Source organism: Mustela nigripes, chromosome 11, assembly GCF_022355385.1.
Source record: "Mustela nigripes isolate SB6536 chromosome 11, MUSNIG.SB6536, whole genome shotgun sequence".
Lineage (NCBI taxonomy): Eukaryota > Metazoa > Chordata > Mammalia > Carnivora > Mustelidae > Mustela > Mustela nigripes.
The window spans coordinates 26,781,863-26,798,975 of record NC_081567.1 but is presented as its reverse complement, the minus strand read 5'-3'; the positions used below and the strand labels follow the sequence as shown (position 1 = coordinate 26,798,975).

Below are 17,113 nucleotides of genomic sequence, written 5' to 3'. Positions count from 1 at the left end.
TGGTACACAGTAGGTGCTCAGTTAATCGTTGATGAAGAATGGCCTCCACTTTCTGGAGAAGCCAGGGCCATGGAACTGATGGGCCACGTGATGTTGTTCCCTCTCTGCACATGCTCTGTGCTGTCAGCAGCTGCCCCGATGATGGCGTTGGTGGGGCTGGTGTGTTCTGGTGGTGAGGTGCCTGCAGCCTGATTTTCCCCACTGCTGAGGAGACACCTCTGAGTTTGTTCTCTTCTGTCCACAGCCACATCTAGCCCCTACCCACCCATCTGTATGTGTCCATCTGGCCATTCATCACTCCACAAACATTCACTGAGGATCTGGCCATGGTCCAGATTTCTCTCTGTACTAGCTGCGAGCTAGTACAGACGGGAATCGCTGCCTTCATGGAGTGGTCATTCCTTCTAATTGGGAGAGACAGATGATCAACAGTAGACATAATAAATACGTTGTATGGTGTACAGTTAGTTGTCAGTGCTATGGAAAAGAAAAAGATTGAGGCTGGGGTGGAATAGGTAGGGCTTACAGTTTTAAATAGGATGGTTAAAGGCATCACTGAGGAGGTGACTTGAGTAAGGGCCCACCGGGGAGTGGGAAGAGCACGTGCAAAGACCCTGTGGCAGGAAAATGCCCACCCAACAGAGGCCAGTGGGGCTGGAACAGGAGCTGGGGGGAGAATGGTAGGAGAGGAAGGGAAGAGATTTTATAAACCAGATAGACCCTGGGGCTGGAGTCAAGACTTTGGCTTCTGTGCAAAGTCAAATGGACTGACTTCAGAGAGATGAGTTTTTTGTTCTTATTTTTTTTTTTTTTGGTGAGCTATATATAATTTACCATTTTAAAGTGTACAACCCAGTGGTGTTTAAAATATTCACAAGGTTGTGCAACCGTCACCACTATCTAATTCCAGAACATTCCCATCATCCCAGAAGGAAACCCCTATAGCCATTGATGGTCACTCCCCATTCTCCCAGCCCAGGCACACTCATCTGCTTTCTGTCCCTATGGATTTGCCTGTTCGGGATATATCATATAAGTTGGAATCACCCAGTACGTGGGCTTCAGGTGTTCTGCCTTCGGTTTCACTGATCATCATGTTTACAGGGGTCATCTCTGTCGTAGCAGGTGTCTGTGCTTCCTTTTTTAATGGCTGAATACTGTTCTTTGTATGGAGATACTTGGAGCGTTCTGAGTAAGAACACCTTCAGATGAGAGGCTGGTGCGTCACCCGGCTGGTTAATGTCAGGGCCAGAAAGGAACCAGCTCTACCCCCCAGCGTCTTGCTCTTGGAACCCAGTTAATAGATTCTATGGAAGAATGGACCAAGCAGTTTGGACTGAGTCCTATAGCCAGAAATGAAAACAACGGCCATGTATTACCTTTTACTGAGCCCCGGGTAGTGTGTTAAGCACTTCACAGAAGTGCCTGATTTCTTGCTGCCAGCCGCTCTGCGATGGTGTATCTGGATTCGCATTTTGTAGAGAGGAAAGCAGAAGCTCGCTTGGAGAGGGGAGATGATATGTCCAGGCTCCTACAGCTGATATGTGGCAGAGCTGTTGGTTTTGATTTTTAAGCTATGTTACCTTCCAGTAGGTGGTAAGGAAATGAGAAGGCTGTGACCCCTGTGCTGTGGCCCTGCGCTGGGCCGCAGCCACACCAGAGGCAGGGCTCCAGTGCCAGATCCTGACTTCTGGACATTCTGTTCTAAGCTCAGAAAGGTGGGACCTGAGCAGTTTATTTTCCTGCAGAGAAAGCCTTTAATGGCTCTGGGATCCTGGGGCTAATATGGGGGGCGGGGACTGGTGTGCATCTGTTGAGGTCCAGGTTTGTCCAGATGGCTTCTGATAGCATGTTCTGGGCAGTCTTGTGGAATGCCTGCCATTAGCTCCGCCTGGCGACACCTGGCCCCTTTCTGTCCCCAGCGGTATAGGAGAGGCATAGGAGTCTGCCTGTTGATCTCTTACCTCCCTCTCAAGCAGAGCAGCCTGACCCCAGATTATTGAGACTGCCCTCCCTTTCTCCTGGCAAGGGAGATGAGGAGCCATTGTCTCAAACATCAGAACCCAAGTTCCGGTCAGCTGGGAGCCTGGGTGGTTAAGTCCCGGGAACCACCATAGGGCTTAATGCAAGTCTGACCTCGTGAGGAAGGGAGTACCTTTGTGTGTTAGTATTGCTTGCCCTTTTTAAAAATTTTATTTTTATTTTGTTTTTAGTAATGTTCCTTTCCTGGGGCTATAAAATCATATATTCTGTGAGCTGGAAGGAATTTTAAATAGTGCCATTAACCGTCTGCCTCCTGCCCCATTTCACAGATGAGATGTGAGGCGTGGGGAGAGGAGGTAACTTGATCAGGGTGTTCCTGTATGCCAGTGATTGTTCAAGGCCCTGGAGATACCTCTGTGTATAAAACCAAGTCCCTGTCTTTGCGGAGCTTCTGCTGAGGTCCAGGAGACAGACAGGACATGCATGCACAGGGTGGTGCTATAAAAGGTCGTGGTAGTTGCTGCGGAGAAAAATAAGCCAGGATAAAAGGATAGAGAGCCAGAGCAGGGTTGTTTTGGGTGGAGGGGCAGGGCAGCCTCTCCAAAGGGTCGGAGGGAAAAACCAGGCCACCATCTGCATGGAAAGGTTGTTTCAGGCAGAGAAACCGCAGGGGCAAAGGCCCGGAGGGGTTACACTGGGTGGTGTTGAGGGATCCCCAGCATGTCTGTCCACTGTGATCTGGAGAAGGTTGGTGCAGGGGCCAGGACTTGGAGCTCCTGGTTGTGCATTTATCTGGTACATTCTTTAAGTGTCTGCTATGTGCTAAACACTGCCTTAGTCGTTTCCTGCTGCCTTCCAGGGGCCTGTTGTGGGGCGGGGTGGGCTCAACCGCGCTGCGGCGGGGGGGGGGGGGGGGGGGGGGGGGGGGGGCCCCCCCGGGGCGGGGGCGGGGGGGGGGGTCAGTGGGAGGGCAGCTGCTCTTAGGGTTGTGTCTGTGATGCAGGGACACAAGTCAGTGCTGGACGCTCTGCTTATAGGTGGCCCTGTCTACATTTGCCGTCTACGTGACCATCGACAAGAACAACATCCTGGATGCCCAGAAAGCTTTCGTGTCCTTGGCCTTGTTCAACATCCTTCGATTTCCCCTGAATATTCTCCCCATGGTCATCAGCAGCATCGTGCAGGTACAGGCGAGGCTGGAGGGGCCTGAGGGAGGGGGTTCTGGGGAAAGGAAGTAAAAGGGCCTACAGGTCCTGCTCCATACAGCTCCGCCTTCATTACCTGGCCCACCGTGCCCAGTCGGCTGGACGAGGCTCACACCGGTGGCTTTCGCGCTGTTTTGGTCATGCCCCAAAGAAAGGAATACGTTACTTATTGACGAGGAACTCACAGTTGAACGTACAACACAAATACTTGCATGCAACCAGGCTTCCCCGAGCTCCGTAAGGTTCTGAAATACTTACCCTCTTCGAGTCGGTCTGTTCCTCTCTGCTCTGCCCTACTCTACTTTTTCAAACCTGCGTTTCTTGACTTACTAAACTGATTCCACAACCCGCTGCTGGACAAACCCTAACCTAGATCCCCCAGAAATCCAAAAGTCCATGGCAGTGACTGTATAAGGTGAGGAGACTGTCCACTCGGTCACTTTCACGCCTGCGCTCTCCAATGGGAGGGTTGTTTCCGTCGACTTCTCCCCCGCATTTGAACGCATTCATCCTGAAAACCCAGTTATCCGCCACACAGGCAAAGGAACCTTAAGATTTGGTTGTACAACTCTGGTTAAAAAAATAATTAAGCAAATAAGACCCCTTTTTGTTATGAAAAATTGCAAATGTGCACAGACCTAGGGAGAGAACAAACAGTGTAACAAAGTCCATGTAGCCTTTACCCAGGTCGGACATTTTGCCACACTTGGCTCATCGAATCCTCCTTCTCTTTCCCTTTCCTGCTTCCTTTCTTCCTTTCCTTGCCGAAGAATTCTTTTCCTTCCTTCGTTTTTTAAAGATTTTTTTTTTTTTTAATTTTTAAGTAACCTCCACGTCCAACTTGGGGCTCAGACTCATCACCCCACGATCAAGAGTCACGTGCTCCACCAGTGCAGCCAGTCAGATGCCCCTGAAGAATTTTAAAGCAAATCCCAGACCTCTTGACATTTCACCTGTAAATATTTGAACATGCATTTCTTCTGTTGTTCAGTGGTTTTTGTGTTTTTGGTTTTTGGGGTTTTTTGGGTTTTTTGGTTTTTTTTTGGCTTCAGTTTATTTGTAGGAGATAGAATTGATAAATAACCTTGTGTAAACTTAAGGCGTATCCAATGAAACACTCCACAAGAGTGTTTGCTGACACCTCTAGCACATTGTTGGTTTCCTTTTTCTGTCGGGAACCGTGGCGATGCTATCTCTTGGCTCGCGGCCTGTGGATGGCGATCATTCAGCAGGAGAGCTCCCGCGCTTCCTTCTCCCTTGGTGGCGAGCTTGTATCCCTGGGCGTGTGGTTATTGTTTCTGAAGTCCCTTGTCTTCCAGGACAGTCTCCCTACCCTCTTTTTTAATACCCATGATGGGCTTTGGAAGGAAAACAAATAAGAACCCAAACCTGTTATGTGTCTCATTCTAAGGGACGCTTGTACTAAACACGAAGCCCCCAGAATGGGGAAACCTCCAACAGCTAGCCTCGGTCGGTTTTTTTGCAAAAATACTTTTAAAAATAACTGCAGTTGCTTTCTGTGTAGGCGAGTGTCTCCCTCAAACGCCTCAGGATCTTCCTGTCTCATGAGGAGCTCGAGCCGGACAGTATCGAGCGGAGGACGATCAAAGACGGTGTGTGTGCCTTGGGTCCCTCTGTGCCCTGAAGGCTCCCCTCGGGTTGGCTGTGAGGCCCCAGGGAACAGGAGCTCTGCGGAGCCGGGTGGGCGTCAGGGCCTTATCTTGCACATGCCAGGCCGGTGAACTTCAACTTCTATTTTCTTGGTGCTTTCGCCAAGAGGCAGCCCACGGGGTGGGGCCTTCCACCCAGGGGCCCCTTTCGGGGCTCAGATTCTGACTCTGTTCTGGCCAGATGGGCAGGTGCGGCAGGGACACTGGAGACTAACCAGCTCCAACCCACCAGCTCTGTTTACCTGGGTAGGCCAGTTGTCCGCTGTAAGCCTCAGTCTCCCTATCTGGGTAATGGGAATGAAGGTGTCTTTCTTTGTCATGGTGTTATGTGGGTTTTTATTGGCAGACTTCTTTCTTTGTATACCACAGGGCTGAGCTTTGGCCCTGCCCACGGAGGCTTCTGGTTCCTGGAGCTCCTCCCAGCACCCTGCAGGTGTCCTGTTGGAAAGCCCCCAGACCACCTGGTGCAGCCCAGGCCTCAGCACCCACCTTCCTAGGCTGCTTGACTTTTTGAGATGCTTATCCACACTCCATGGTTGCCAGACGGGGGCACCTTGGCAGCTCTCAGCCCTGTCTGGTGGTTTTCTAGCTTGTCTGACTCAAGTGACTTTTCTTAAATTACTTAAATAGCACCTTCCCATTGCCTCCTTGTTCTGTGGGTGCGGGTGAGGGAGGGGAGGTCAGGTTAACCAGTAACTGCCTCCTACGGGAGGTTTTTGTTTCTCTGGTGCGCAGGGGAATTTCTCTCTCTCTTTGATAACTTCAGACACGCCCATCTTCTCTCTAGGTGGCTTTAAGGAGGCTCTTAATGAAGAGTCAGAACTTAAGCGAAGGACAGGACAGGGAGGTAGAAGGAGAGAAGGAGAGGGAAAGTAAATGAAGACAGAAGAGCCTGGAGCTTAGCCTCCAGAGCCACTGTTGTTGGTAGAATGTCCGATTTGTCTAATCGTGCTTCCCTCCCTGGTTTCCCCCCCCCCCCCCCCGATCCACCCACCGCCTGTTTCACAGCCTGCTTTTTCACAGTGTGACTGGTTTTTCAGAAAGACTGACCTGTTGTGATGTGAGCCGGGCAGGAGGGAGAGGGAATGGAGAGGCCTTAGGAGACAGCCCTACAATCCAAGTGCCGTGGCCCAGGAACCCCCTTGAATGAAAAGGGAGGGCTGAGGGTGTGGTGAGGGCCGAGAGCCAGCCTGACGGAGAGAACTGCTTGTTCCCCCTTGACCCTGCCTTCTGCGTGCCACCCCAGCCAGAGTTGCCTGATCCTCCCAAGGTGGGGTGAGGGAGGCCCTGGAGCCTGGAGTAAACCCCAAGGGGTCCTCCTGCCTCTGCCAGATGGGCATCTGGGTGGCGCAACCTCCTGGTATTCAGGGCAGAGCCCTGTTGTGGTTTCTGTCCGCTTTGTGGGTCTGGTTGGGGTTCTTTAGAAACCGGGAATGATGTAACAAGATAATGCCCGAATGCAAGTGTCTAACATCTGGCCCTGAACTAAAAAAGATTAGAAAGAAGAAGCGAGCTTCCTGCGGACGCTCAGTCTCGGGACTTCTGTCCTTGCCTTTGCCTGACATACTGTTGCTGGTGCTTTTCAGGTGGGGGCGCAAACAGCATCACCGTGAAGAATGCCACGTTCACTTGGGCCAGGAGTGACCCTCCGACACTAAGTGGGTAAGCCAGGATGTAGAGAGAGCTACGAGGCTGTGGTCCACTGCAGGTTGGAATTCCAGCCATACTCTCGTTCTGTGACACTGAGTTGGTTGCCTTTCTGAGCCTCAGTTTACCCCACTGGGAAATAGGTCAAGTCATACCTACCTTCTTGGGGGAGCAGGCGAGAGTATGCTGGCACAGAGTGTTCCCTTGGATTAAATGACAGAAATGCTGCATAGGTAGGCTTAGGCAACAAATGGAAATTTGGGGGTTGTATCACCGAGTGCCACATTCAGGTATAGTATGATCCAGGGACTCAGTGTCATCAGGATCTTCTCTGTCTTGTCTTTTTTCAGTTTCCCTTTGTGCTGTTTCCTTCTCAAGCTGTCTCTTCCTTCATGATGGCAAATAGCCCTCCTTGGCCAGGAGTGTACCCCTTAAGCTGGACTGGAGACCCACCTGCCTCTTATTGGTCTAAATTGGGTCATGTGCCCCTCTTTGAGCCAATCACATGCCAGGAGAGACAGAGCACTCCGATTGGCCAGGCTGGGTCTGAGGCAGTGATGATGCTGCAGGTGGTGGCGGACAGGCCTGGGTCTGCTGAAAGGAATTCTTTGCAGCAGGGATTTGTTGTTGGGATGGAATTGCTCTTAAGGTCCACGGCTGCCTGAGTCACCCTTTCTCGCCATTTCCTGGTCTGAGACCCTCCCGCCACCCAGCCCTTATTTTCCAAAGTGCAGTGTCTGGGGAGTTGATCTGGTTCCCCAGGCCACTGGTCAGGGGCCTCTTACCCCTTTCTGCCTTGCTCGGTGGCTCTTTGAGACTTCCCCAGAGGAGTCCCCAAAACACAGGGATGGAAGGGACCCTTTTAGGACCACCTTTATCCCCCTGGCCCCTTAACAATTACCCCCTCCCTAGGTGGCCAAATTATTGTTGTGTGTTAACTCAGAAAGAGGGGACAGACTCTTCAGAGAAAAGAATCTTTGTAACGCCTCCCTTGCAAACTCCCGGTGGGACAGTGTGCTTGGAAAGTTCTTCCTTATGTCTGACTTAACTCCTGCCTGCTTCAGTTTTACCTTGTCTCTTTTGTTTCTTTGTCTCTCTTGTCTTTTTGTTCTAGTCACCCCATCCCTCCAATCTTGAATTCCCAAAACCTTTCCCAATGCAAACCTTTCCTCTCCTCAGCTGTAACAGTATTCCATTCCCACGTGGACAGTCACAGCTGCCTCACGGGGCTTCGTGTTCTGTTGTGGTCCCATCATCCGGTCCCCCTCAGCCCAGGACAAAAGCGTCCTCGGTGGAACCGTGCTGCACTTTCAGAAGCACTAACCAATCAGTGACCGCAGAACGTAACAGCATTTCCACTAAGAGGTTGAATCATAATAGCGTCCATTGTAAAGCATAGCCAAAGGAAGGAAACCCAAAGAGGCCTTGGGCTCGGGGTGCCTGCCCCTCCCTGGGTGCGTGGAATTAGCCCCAACTTGGCAGCAAGCGACGGCCCCGGACAGGCAGTCTTGCTGGCGGAGCGTTGAGCTTACTGTACTTGGCACTGCCGTCTTTGAGGGGGTGATTTCTCTAGAGACCCATTTCTCACACTCCGTCATCTTCGTCAGGGCCTAAGGCTTCAGACCCCGAGTCCCATCCACGAGGTGTGAGCGTCTTAGCACCGCGAACTGTGACGTCTTCAGGTGTGGCTGCCCCCTGCCACCTCTTCAGGACACCAGCCTTGCTCCCCACTGCCTCGTCCTATGTGGTGGGCATGTGGGTCCCTGACCACACCTGTTCTCTCACACCTTCAGGCCTTCTCTCCTAGTTGTTCACAGGTTTCCGTGTCTGGTGCTGCTTGCTTTTCAGAGTTCACACTGAGTGAGGTGTCTGTCCCTCTGGGCCACCTGCATTGGCTCCCTTATTGTGACCTGATCCCCCGACCCCAGGTGTCTCCCGCTGCCTCTGCTTCTCTGAGACACATCTGGATCCCAGCAGCTGTCTGGAGCCTCTCACACCTCGGCCCCCTGAGACTGGCCACTGAGTTTAGCTTAGCGGGGGAAATGGCGGGAGTAATTTCCAGACTTTCAGGGCTCGTGACAGCCCTGCCTTCTGCCTCTCTCCGCTCAGGGTACATCCAGCCGTGCTGGGCCGCCACCTGTTCAGGTGAGAGCGAGGCTGAGGCAGAGCCTTTGTGTCATTTCAGCATCACCTTCTCCATTCCGGAAGGTTCCTTGGTGGCTGTGGTGGGCCAGGTGGGCTGTGGAAAATCGTCTCTGCTCTCAGCACTCCTGGCCGAGATGGACAAGGTGGAGGGATGCGTGGCTGTCAAGGTAAGACGAAGACCGGGTGGATGGGGGGCCGCGGGGGCGCTGCGGGCCTGAGGGGAAGGGCGAGCGGGGTGCTGGGTTTTGTTTCATGACGGGCCTTGTTCAGGAAGTGAGGCAGCAAGGAACTCCCTCTGTCTCTCCCATTCTCTCTGCTCTTCTCTGTGGCCCCTTGGAAGGCGAGCGTTGATGCCACTAATTTGCTGCTGCATCCCGGCATCGAGACTAGTGCGCAGCAAGTAGTAGGCGCTCAGTAAACACTGAGTAAAAATACACGGATGCTCCCTGGTCCACTCATGGCCACTCGTTCTCTCCCCATCTGTGGCACTCAGTGTGCATCTCGTGGTCTCTCTTAAAGTGTGAGTCTTTCTGGCTTGTTCTTCCTGTGCATGGATCTCTTTTCGTATCTGTGTTTTATAAATGTAGCAAAATTTAAAATGTTTTGTGTCTTTGGGACAGTTTGAAAGGCTGCTTTAGTGAACAGATGAGTCTCTTTGGCAATCAAGAGCCTTGTTTTATGCATGAGGCTTATTCCCCACAGAGGACTTCACTGGTATAGAAAGCTTGCCTCCCAAGTTTTATTGATCCAGCCTTTCCTGGAGTGTGGTCTACAGCAAAGTCACCTTGCAGTTTGGGTAATAGACAGTTCTGGGCTCCCAAAAGCGTGGGAGATACTGCAAACTCAGATTCCCTCCCTCTCAGAGACTCAAACATTCATAAAGTAAAGGCTCTGAGAAGTCCTGCAAGGAGAGGAAAACTTACTTAACTTCGGTTAACCCAGTGTGTCCCGGAGGTATTTGCCCACACTCTTCCTCATCTGTTCAACAGCTGTTTGCCTCCCCAGAAATAATGTCTCCCAGAATCTGCTCTTTGGAATGCTGGTTTATGGAGTTCTTATTTCAGAGCAAAATCCTTTCTTTGTTTGCATGAGGCCCTTTAGCCTGGCATGCGTTAGTAGAGAAGTACACGTTAATAATTGTTGGATCTAAACTGGTGACATTTAGCTGTTATTTTAAGAAATGTGCCATCACTGTTTTCAAGTACACGTTACTCAAATGAGATTAACGAACAGTGAGACTTCGCTTGACTGAAGAAAACTCCGAACCATCCACATTGTGGTGTTTCGTTAATGAGTTTCTACCCACACAGCACTGTTGACCTTGCAGGCTGGATGGTTTTCTGCGCTGGGGGGCTGTGCTGTTCCTTGTAGGATGTTTAGAGCATCTCTGACCTCTACCCACTAGATGCTGGTAACAGCCTCCAGTTGTGACAACCAAGAGAGTCTAGACATCAGACGTCCCCTGGAGAGCAGAATTGCTCCCAGTTGAGAACTGCTGTTTTAAAGTCAAAAACCTTTAAATACAAAAATGCTGGATCTAAAAGTTGACGGAGGGTTCACTGAGGATTTGGTGTGATGGGCTGACAGATTTCTAACTGGTTGTTTTGCCGTGCAAAGGAGCATTCTAGAAATGTGCTTGAAATACTGATTTTTTTCCAAATATTTTTATTGGGTGGGGCGTGTGCACACCATGTCTGAATGATCTGGGCTCTGTGGTGAGGCTTTGTGACCTTTTGGCCTCATGTAAATTATGGTATTAGAGTCAGCAGTTCAGTTATTTGAGAATGAAGATTGAAGTTAGGGACCTCTGGGTCCCACTCCCAATCTTGTTCCCCTAGAATTCCCTTAGGTAAGAATCTTTGCTTGTTCCTCTTTCGCTCCCAGTAAAGCCCGCGCTCCTCACCAGGGCTCCTAGCCAGGTGCGACCGGACCCCCGGTCTCCTGCTCGCTCCTCCCACCACATTCCAGTCACACTGGCCTTCCTGGTCCCGGGACGCGCCAGGTTCTTCTTTCTGCCCGTGCTGCTCCATCTGACGGGTTGCTCTTCTGCCTCGTGTTTGTCACACCAGTGTATCCTCACCTGTCCATCCTCATTTAAAACTTCCTTCCCGAAATACATGAAGCAGACGCCCTCCCCTGGCCCTCGCTCTCATGACAGTCTTTGCAGTTGATCACGTGGGAATGAACGCTACACTTTGAAACAGACGATTTTTTTTTTTTTTTAAAGATTTATTTATTTATTTATTTATTTGACAGACAGAGATCACAAGTAGGCAGAGAGGCAGGCAGAGAGAGAGGAGTCAGCATGCGGGGAGTCACCGATGCGGGGCTCGATCCCATGACCCTGGGATCATGACCTGAGCTGAAGGCAGAGGCTTTAACCCACTGAGCCACCCAGGTGCCCCCGAAACAGACGATTTTGATACTGAAGTCCTTGTCTACATGTCATTGGGGAATTCCCCCAAGGAATTCTTCCCTGACGACGGAAACTAGGTCTCCCTCTTTAAAGAACTTCTTGAAGGACTCCTGCGTTTTCCTCTCTTAGCATTTAGCGTAACTGTAATCAAATGGTCTTGTTTTGGGGTGCCTGGGTGACTCAGTGGGTTAAAGCCTCTGCCTTCAGCTCAGGTCATGATCCCAGGGCTCTGGGATCGATCCCCACATCGGGCTCTCTGCTCAGCGGGGAGCCTGCTTTCTCCTCTCTCTCTCTCTGCCTGCCTCTCTGCCTACTTGTGATCTCTGTCTGTCAAATAAATAAATAAAATCTTTAAAAATAAATGGTCTTGTTTTATAATCATGTCAGGAACTTCTTATTCTTGAGAAGCAGTTTTGTTTGCTGCTGGAGGAACTTGGGGAAATACTTAGTAAACGTAAAACAGTGACCTCACCAATGTGGATTTGCACTCTTGAATTCCTGATCCTAGAGTCCGTGTCTGACCTAGCTTGGGGTCTGATCCCAGCTCTGGCATCCAAGGCTGTCGTGACTCTGTTTACCCCCTCCTGAAACAGTGGGTGTGATGAAAGTATCTTGGAAAGTAGGGCCCCCCTGGTGGGTGGGCTGGCTGACTGCCGTCTTATTAACCAAGGCTGTCTGTCTGTTTGCTGCCTTCTGTCTGTGCTTCCTAGGGCTCAGTGGCCTACGTCCCCCAGCAGGCCTGGATTCAGAATGATTCTGTCCGAGAAAACATCCTTTTCGGCCGCCAGCTACAGGAACAGTATTACAAGGCTGTCATTGAAGCCTGCGCTCTCCTCCCAGATCTGGAAATCCTGCCCAGCGGGGACCGCACAGAGATTGGTGAGAAGGTCAGTACGGCTGCAGCATGGCCCCTGTAGCAGCCACACAATTTTAGGGGCTGATGTTAAATCCTTACTCTTCCATTTGTGGGCATGCGAGTTGACCGAGGGTGGCTGATCCACGCTGGGCTCAGCTGGACAGCTCCGCTCCACAGTGCAGGTCCACTGAGCCGGGTTCCAGACCGTGGGCTTGGCTGGGGTCTGCCCCACACGTCTTCCTGCAGGGGGAAGCTCTTCTCATGGCGACTGCAGAAGCCCAAAACAACAACAACAAAACCCAAACTGCATCCTCCCCACAGTGTCCTGTAAAACATGGTTGTTTTCACCGGATTGAACTGAAAGATAAGAGACCTTGAAGTGCACGCTACCTTAGCAGTCACGTGACCGCATAATCACATGACAGAGGACACTTTACAAGGGGGAGGGGTATCAGTGATTCAGAGGGCCACCGTCCCCTACAAAATAAGGGTAGTAGTAAAAATAATGATATAATAGCTAATATTCAGCATTTACTGTGTGCTACGTCCTGTGGTAAACATTTCATATGCATTCTCTCTCTATAGCAAGCCCATGAGATGGGATTTACTGTTACTTCCAATTCATGGGTAAGGAGGAAGAGGCATAGAAGGGCTAAGTGACCTGTCTGAGGCCCTTCCCACCTCAGGGCCTTTGCACAGGCTTTTCCTCACCCAGCAAGCCTGTTCCAGCACTCCGGTGGTTATCTGGTATGCTTGAGGAGTACAGATGTGCCACAGCAGCACCAAGGAGCTTTCCTGACTCCTTAGTTAGTTATAAGAGGGTGACTCCGCCAGCTTCCTTAGTTGCTAAATGATTTCTTTTATTTGAGGGAAATCTACAGCTCCTTGGAAAGAAAAAACAACTGTTAGCAGGACTCTTTGGGTTTGCAGTTAGCAGAGGAAGCTGGGTTAGTTGTTGTTTTAACCCAAGTGTCGTCTTCTGTCTCTTGGAGACTTCTGATTCTCCCTGCCTGGGTCCCAGTACCAAAATACAGAGTGAGAGAATATGATTGGGTCTGGTGTCTACCCCTGGGCCAAAGAGCTGTGGCCAGAGAGGCAATCCAGGAGAACCCTGGCTGCCAGGACCCCAGCTCAGTGCCTGGGGAGGGCGGGCATCTCTCAGAAGAGACTGGGCAGTTAACTGGTTGGCGGGGGTCGGGGGGTGTCCCTTTGATTTCCCAGCCACATCCGGAAGTAACATTTGGTAGGCTGTTGCCAGAGAGAGGTCTGGGACTGCTGCTCTGTGCTCTGTGGAGTGCTCCCGTGTGAACTTGAAAGCAGTGCCTTTCCTCCTGGAGAGTGGGGCTGGGTTTTGGCACCCCCAGAGTGCAGCCTGCCTCAGTTCTGTGTGGTTTCCAGTGAGTGATAGATCAGAGCAAGCTCACAGAAGTGTCCACTATTAACTCTAATAGCGGCAGCGACAATAGGGTCAGTACCGCATCTCCTGGTGCCTTGCTTGTAGTCCCCCATCGTTGGTGGCCGCCAGCCAGCCTTTGCTGAATTTCCACTCTGTGCTGGGTGTCTGCTCAGCAGCTCGTAGAGGCTAGACCCCACGGCAGTCCTTGAGCCCAGGTCATGTAGATACAGTCTCATGCTGTGGCCTTGGGCTCCAGCGAGAGCAGGCAGTGTTGTGTTGCAGGGTCACCGGCCCGGGTCTGCTGCGTCCTGAGTGGGGTTCCCCGTCCGCAGGTTGCAAGGCTCCCCGGGAAACCCACTCTTCTGCTGTGTTTCTCCACAGGGTGTGAACCTATCTGGGGGCCAGAAGCAGCGAGTGAGCCTGGCCCGGGCCGTGTACTGTGACTCCGATATCTACCTCTTTGACGACCCCCTGTCAGCAGTGGATGCTCACGTGGGAAAACACATATTTGAAAATGTGATTGGTCCTAAGGGGATGCTGAGGAACAAGGTATCTGCTGATGGGGCAAGGCTCGGGTATCTGGCTGTCTCACATCTTCACTTAAGTCAGAATGTTTCCCCTTGGGGAATCATGCACTTCCCACTTTCCAGGATTTTCTTTTTTATAAATTGGACTTAAGAACACATTTCTCATGCTTCCCTTGGATACCTTCCCAGGACAGCCTCCTTGCTTTGTCTTTGTAACAGGATGTCCTTGACACTGACTTGCGGTCCTTGTCTCCATGTGGCCAACAGAGGCCCCTCTTCCTGATTTAATTACAGGGCTGGCCTCACAGAGGGAAGTCCCTTCCCCTCTGACTGAGCAGGCAGCACCCCCTTCCCTGCTGAGGTGGCCGTGGGCTGAGGGACAGAAGTTGGGGGCACAAAAACTGCTTTAGCACTGTAATGGGACAGGAAATGGATTTTCTCTTAATGATGATGATTGTTTTTAGGGGAATTACAGGGTGGTTGGGAGGGAGCACTGGTTCTCCCCACCCCCCCTTCCCGCTTCTGGAGAAAGAAAGAACACACATGCCCTTGGGGAAAACAGATGAGATTCAGAAAAATACGAGAAAAAGAAACACACAAGCAATTGTGAACAATTGGGATTGTGCTCATAGAGATTTTCTTTCTTTCAAGTCTTAGAAGGTTTGTTTTTGTTTGTTTTTTAACTTTTTTCGTTAAGATTTTATATATTTATTTGACACAGCAAGAGAGGGAGCACAAACAGGGGAAACAGGACAGGGAAAAGCAGGTCTCCTGTTGAGCAGGGAGCCGGATGTGGGGCTCAATCCCAGAACCCTGGGATCTTGACCTGAGCCAAAAGCAGACGCTTAATGACTGAGCCACCCAGGCGCCCCCAAGTCTAAGGTTTCATATCATGCATATATATATAGTAAGCAACATGCTGCTTAACCTATTGTAAGCATTCCCATATACACCCCCAAATTCTGTATAAATGTGATTTTTAAAGAAATTTTGGGGGCACCTGTGTGGCTTAGTGGGTTAAAGCCTCTGCCTTCAGCTCAGGTCATGATCCCAGGGTCCTGGGATGGAGCCCCACATCGGGCACTTTGCTCAGCAGGGAGCCTGCTTCCCGCCCCCCCCCCACTCTCTCTGCCTGCCTCTCTGCCTACTTGTGATCTGTCAAATGAATAAATACAATCTTTAAAAAAATTTTTGTTATCAGAATGATACATGCCCATGGTAACAAAATCAAAGCGTATGAGAATATATATAAAGTTGGGGGGGTCCCTCCCTTCTCCTGCACTCTAGTTCTTGCCTTGAGAGGTCAGCAGTTTGGTTTGCTTCCTGATTTTGGACCACCCTTGGGCTAAGAAAAGTCTTAGCTCATTTTTCAGTGGTTGGGACAAAATCCGAAGAAAAATAGTCTTTTAAAACCTCTGAAAATGAAAATGGCATTGAACTGAAATGCCGGTGTCTGTACGGAAAGCTTCACTGGGACACGGCCAGGTCATCTCTCCCATCTTATGCGCGGCCGCCTTCCCGCTGCGGCTATGTTCCCGTCGCAACTGGAGGCTCCAGAAAGCCGATCGTATTTACCATTTGGCCCTTTAAGGAAAAGTTGGTCAACTCATGCAGTTTGCTGAGTGTCCTGCCCAACCTGGACTTAATTGGATAAAATACACACGCGTGTACGAATTTTGTAGCGTCTTTTTTGGGGGGTGCTTACTTTAAACAAGCCATTGCATGTGAATTGTTTTGTATCGGCTTCGTTCTTTTATCCATCCACTGTGCCTTCCCCTCATCCTTCAAATTGTCGTCCACAGATCAGCTTCTCCATCACCCTTGTTAAAATTGCAACCGCAGCCCTCGGCCCGTCCCCTTTGCTTCGTGCAACACCCAGCACCTACTTTGTCAAACATCTCTCCATCCTTTCTCCCCCTGACCGTGGAGTGCGAGGCCCGGGGCCCGTTTTCCCTCCCCACTGCCCCCCATTTCCTGGCAGGCATGGGTTGAATGAAGGCACCCACAGATCGGGGCGCCCCAGGCGCTCAGACTCAAGCTGGGCCAGTGAGGTGTTGGGGGATGCCTGTCGTGCCCGGGTGCTGACCCCCGCCGGTCCCCGCTCTGCCTGCAGACACGGCTCCTGGTCACACACAGCATCAGCTACCTGCCCCAGGTGGATATCATCATCGTCATGACCAGCGGCAAGATCTCGGAGATGGGCTCCTACCAGGAGCTGCTGGCCCGGGACGGCGCCTTCGCGGAGTTCCTGCGCACGTACGCCAGCAGCGAGCAGGAGCAGGCTGAGCAGGATGAAGGTAGGACGCGGGGTGCCTCGCCGGGCCCCCCACTGCCTCCCGGAGGTTCCCCCAGTACCCCCTCCAGCTGGCCTCGCCAGCCCCTTCAGGAGCTCTGAGGAAGGATCATCTTTCGGCTCTCGGGGCTGACTTGAGAGAGGGGGTCCCAGTGCCCTATGGCTGCGGCAGCGGACCTGGGCCCGGGTCCTCATCCTTCGCTGCAAGGTGGCTTTGGGGCAGCTGAGCTTCAGGGTTCTCGTGGCGGGAATGGGGACAGTGAGAATTACAGTCCTCCTGGCTCCCAAGAGGCTGTGGGAAGCGGTGACATGTGGCATTCAGAACAGACGCTGGGGCCGGGGGACACGTGCCTGAACGCGTGTGTGGCCTGGCAGTTGGTGAGACTGGATTTGAGTCCTGTTGCTCCTTTTACCAGGGTCCTCCAGACCCTTCTGAGCCTCAGTTTCCTCACTGATAAAGCAACATAATAACAGGACAACCTCCTGGTGTTGGTGGAGAGTTAATGTGCTCGATGTCGTCCATCGAGCCTTGGGCACGGTGCCCGGCACAGAATGTTCTATGCACGACAACTGCTGTCATGATTCTCCTGGGAGGAGCGCCCATCATTCACCCCCCCACCCCCGGCACGTGGCACCGGCCAGGTCACCGCAGACCTGCCTACCCTCAGCCGCACCCCCTGTGCTCTCCAGAGCCAGCGCTCGGAAAGCCGGGGCCTCGCCCTGTCCTCATGCAGAGGCTGCTGTGGTGAGACTTCTAAGAATCTTTTCTTTCTTCTCAGTTTGATTAAAATTCAGGGGCTTGGTTTGCAACCTTCAGGCTGCCCTGTGTGTTCCTCGGTCGGACTGGAGGCTCCTCCTTTCTTCTTGGAGCTCTGACCCCACAGAGAGGGGGGAGGTCATCTGACACCTTTTCTACTTTGCCTTCAGTTGTCACTGAGAGAGGTCACGGGTCCTGCCTTGACCTCCCGCTTCCCG

The 17,113-nt window shown here is 51.7% G+C and overlaps 1 protein-coding gene across 1 annotated transcript in view; it reads left to right on the top strand.

The window, feature by feature from the left end:
- The window catches only part of ABCC1 (ATP binding cassette subfamily C member 1), a 128,834-nt gene that overhangs the window by 83,050 nt on the left and 28,671 nt on the right, over positions 1-17,113 (top strand). Inside the window, exons 13-19 of the mRNA XM_059415249.1 lie at positions 3,021-3,167; positions 4,714-4,801; positions 6,445-6,520; positions 8,691-8,817; positions 11,777-11,953; positions 13,700-13,867; positions 15,959-16,142. Of these exons, the coding sequence (XP_059271232.1) occupies positions 3,021-3,167; positions 4,714-4,801; positions 6,445-6,520; positions 8,691-8,817; positions 11,777-11,953; positions 13,700-13,867; positions 15,959-16,142 (967 nt within the window). The remainder of the gene's footprint in view (positions 1-3,020; positions 3,168-4,713; positions 4,802-6,444; positions 6,521-8,690; positions 8,818-11,776; positions 11,954-13,699; positions 13,868-15,958; positions 16,143-17,113) is intronic.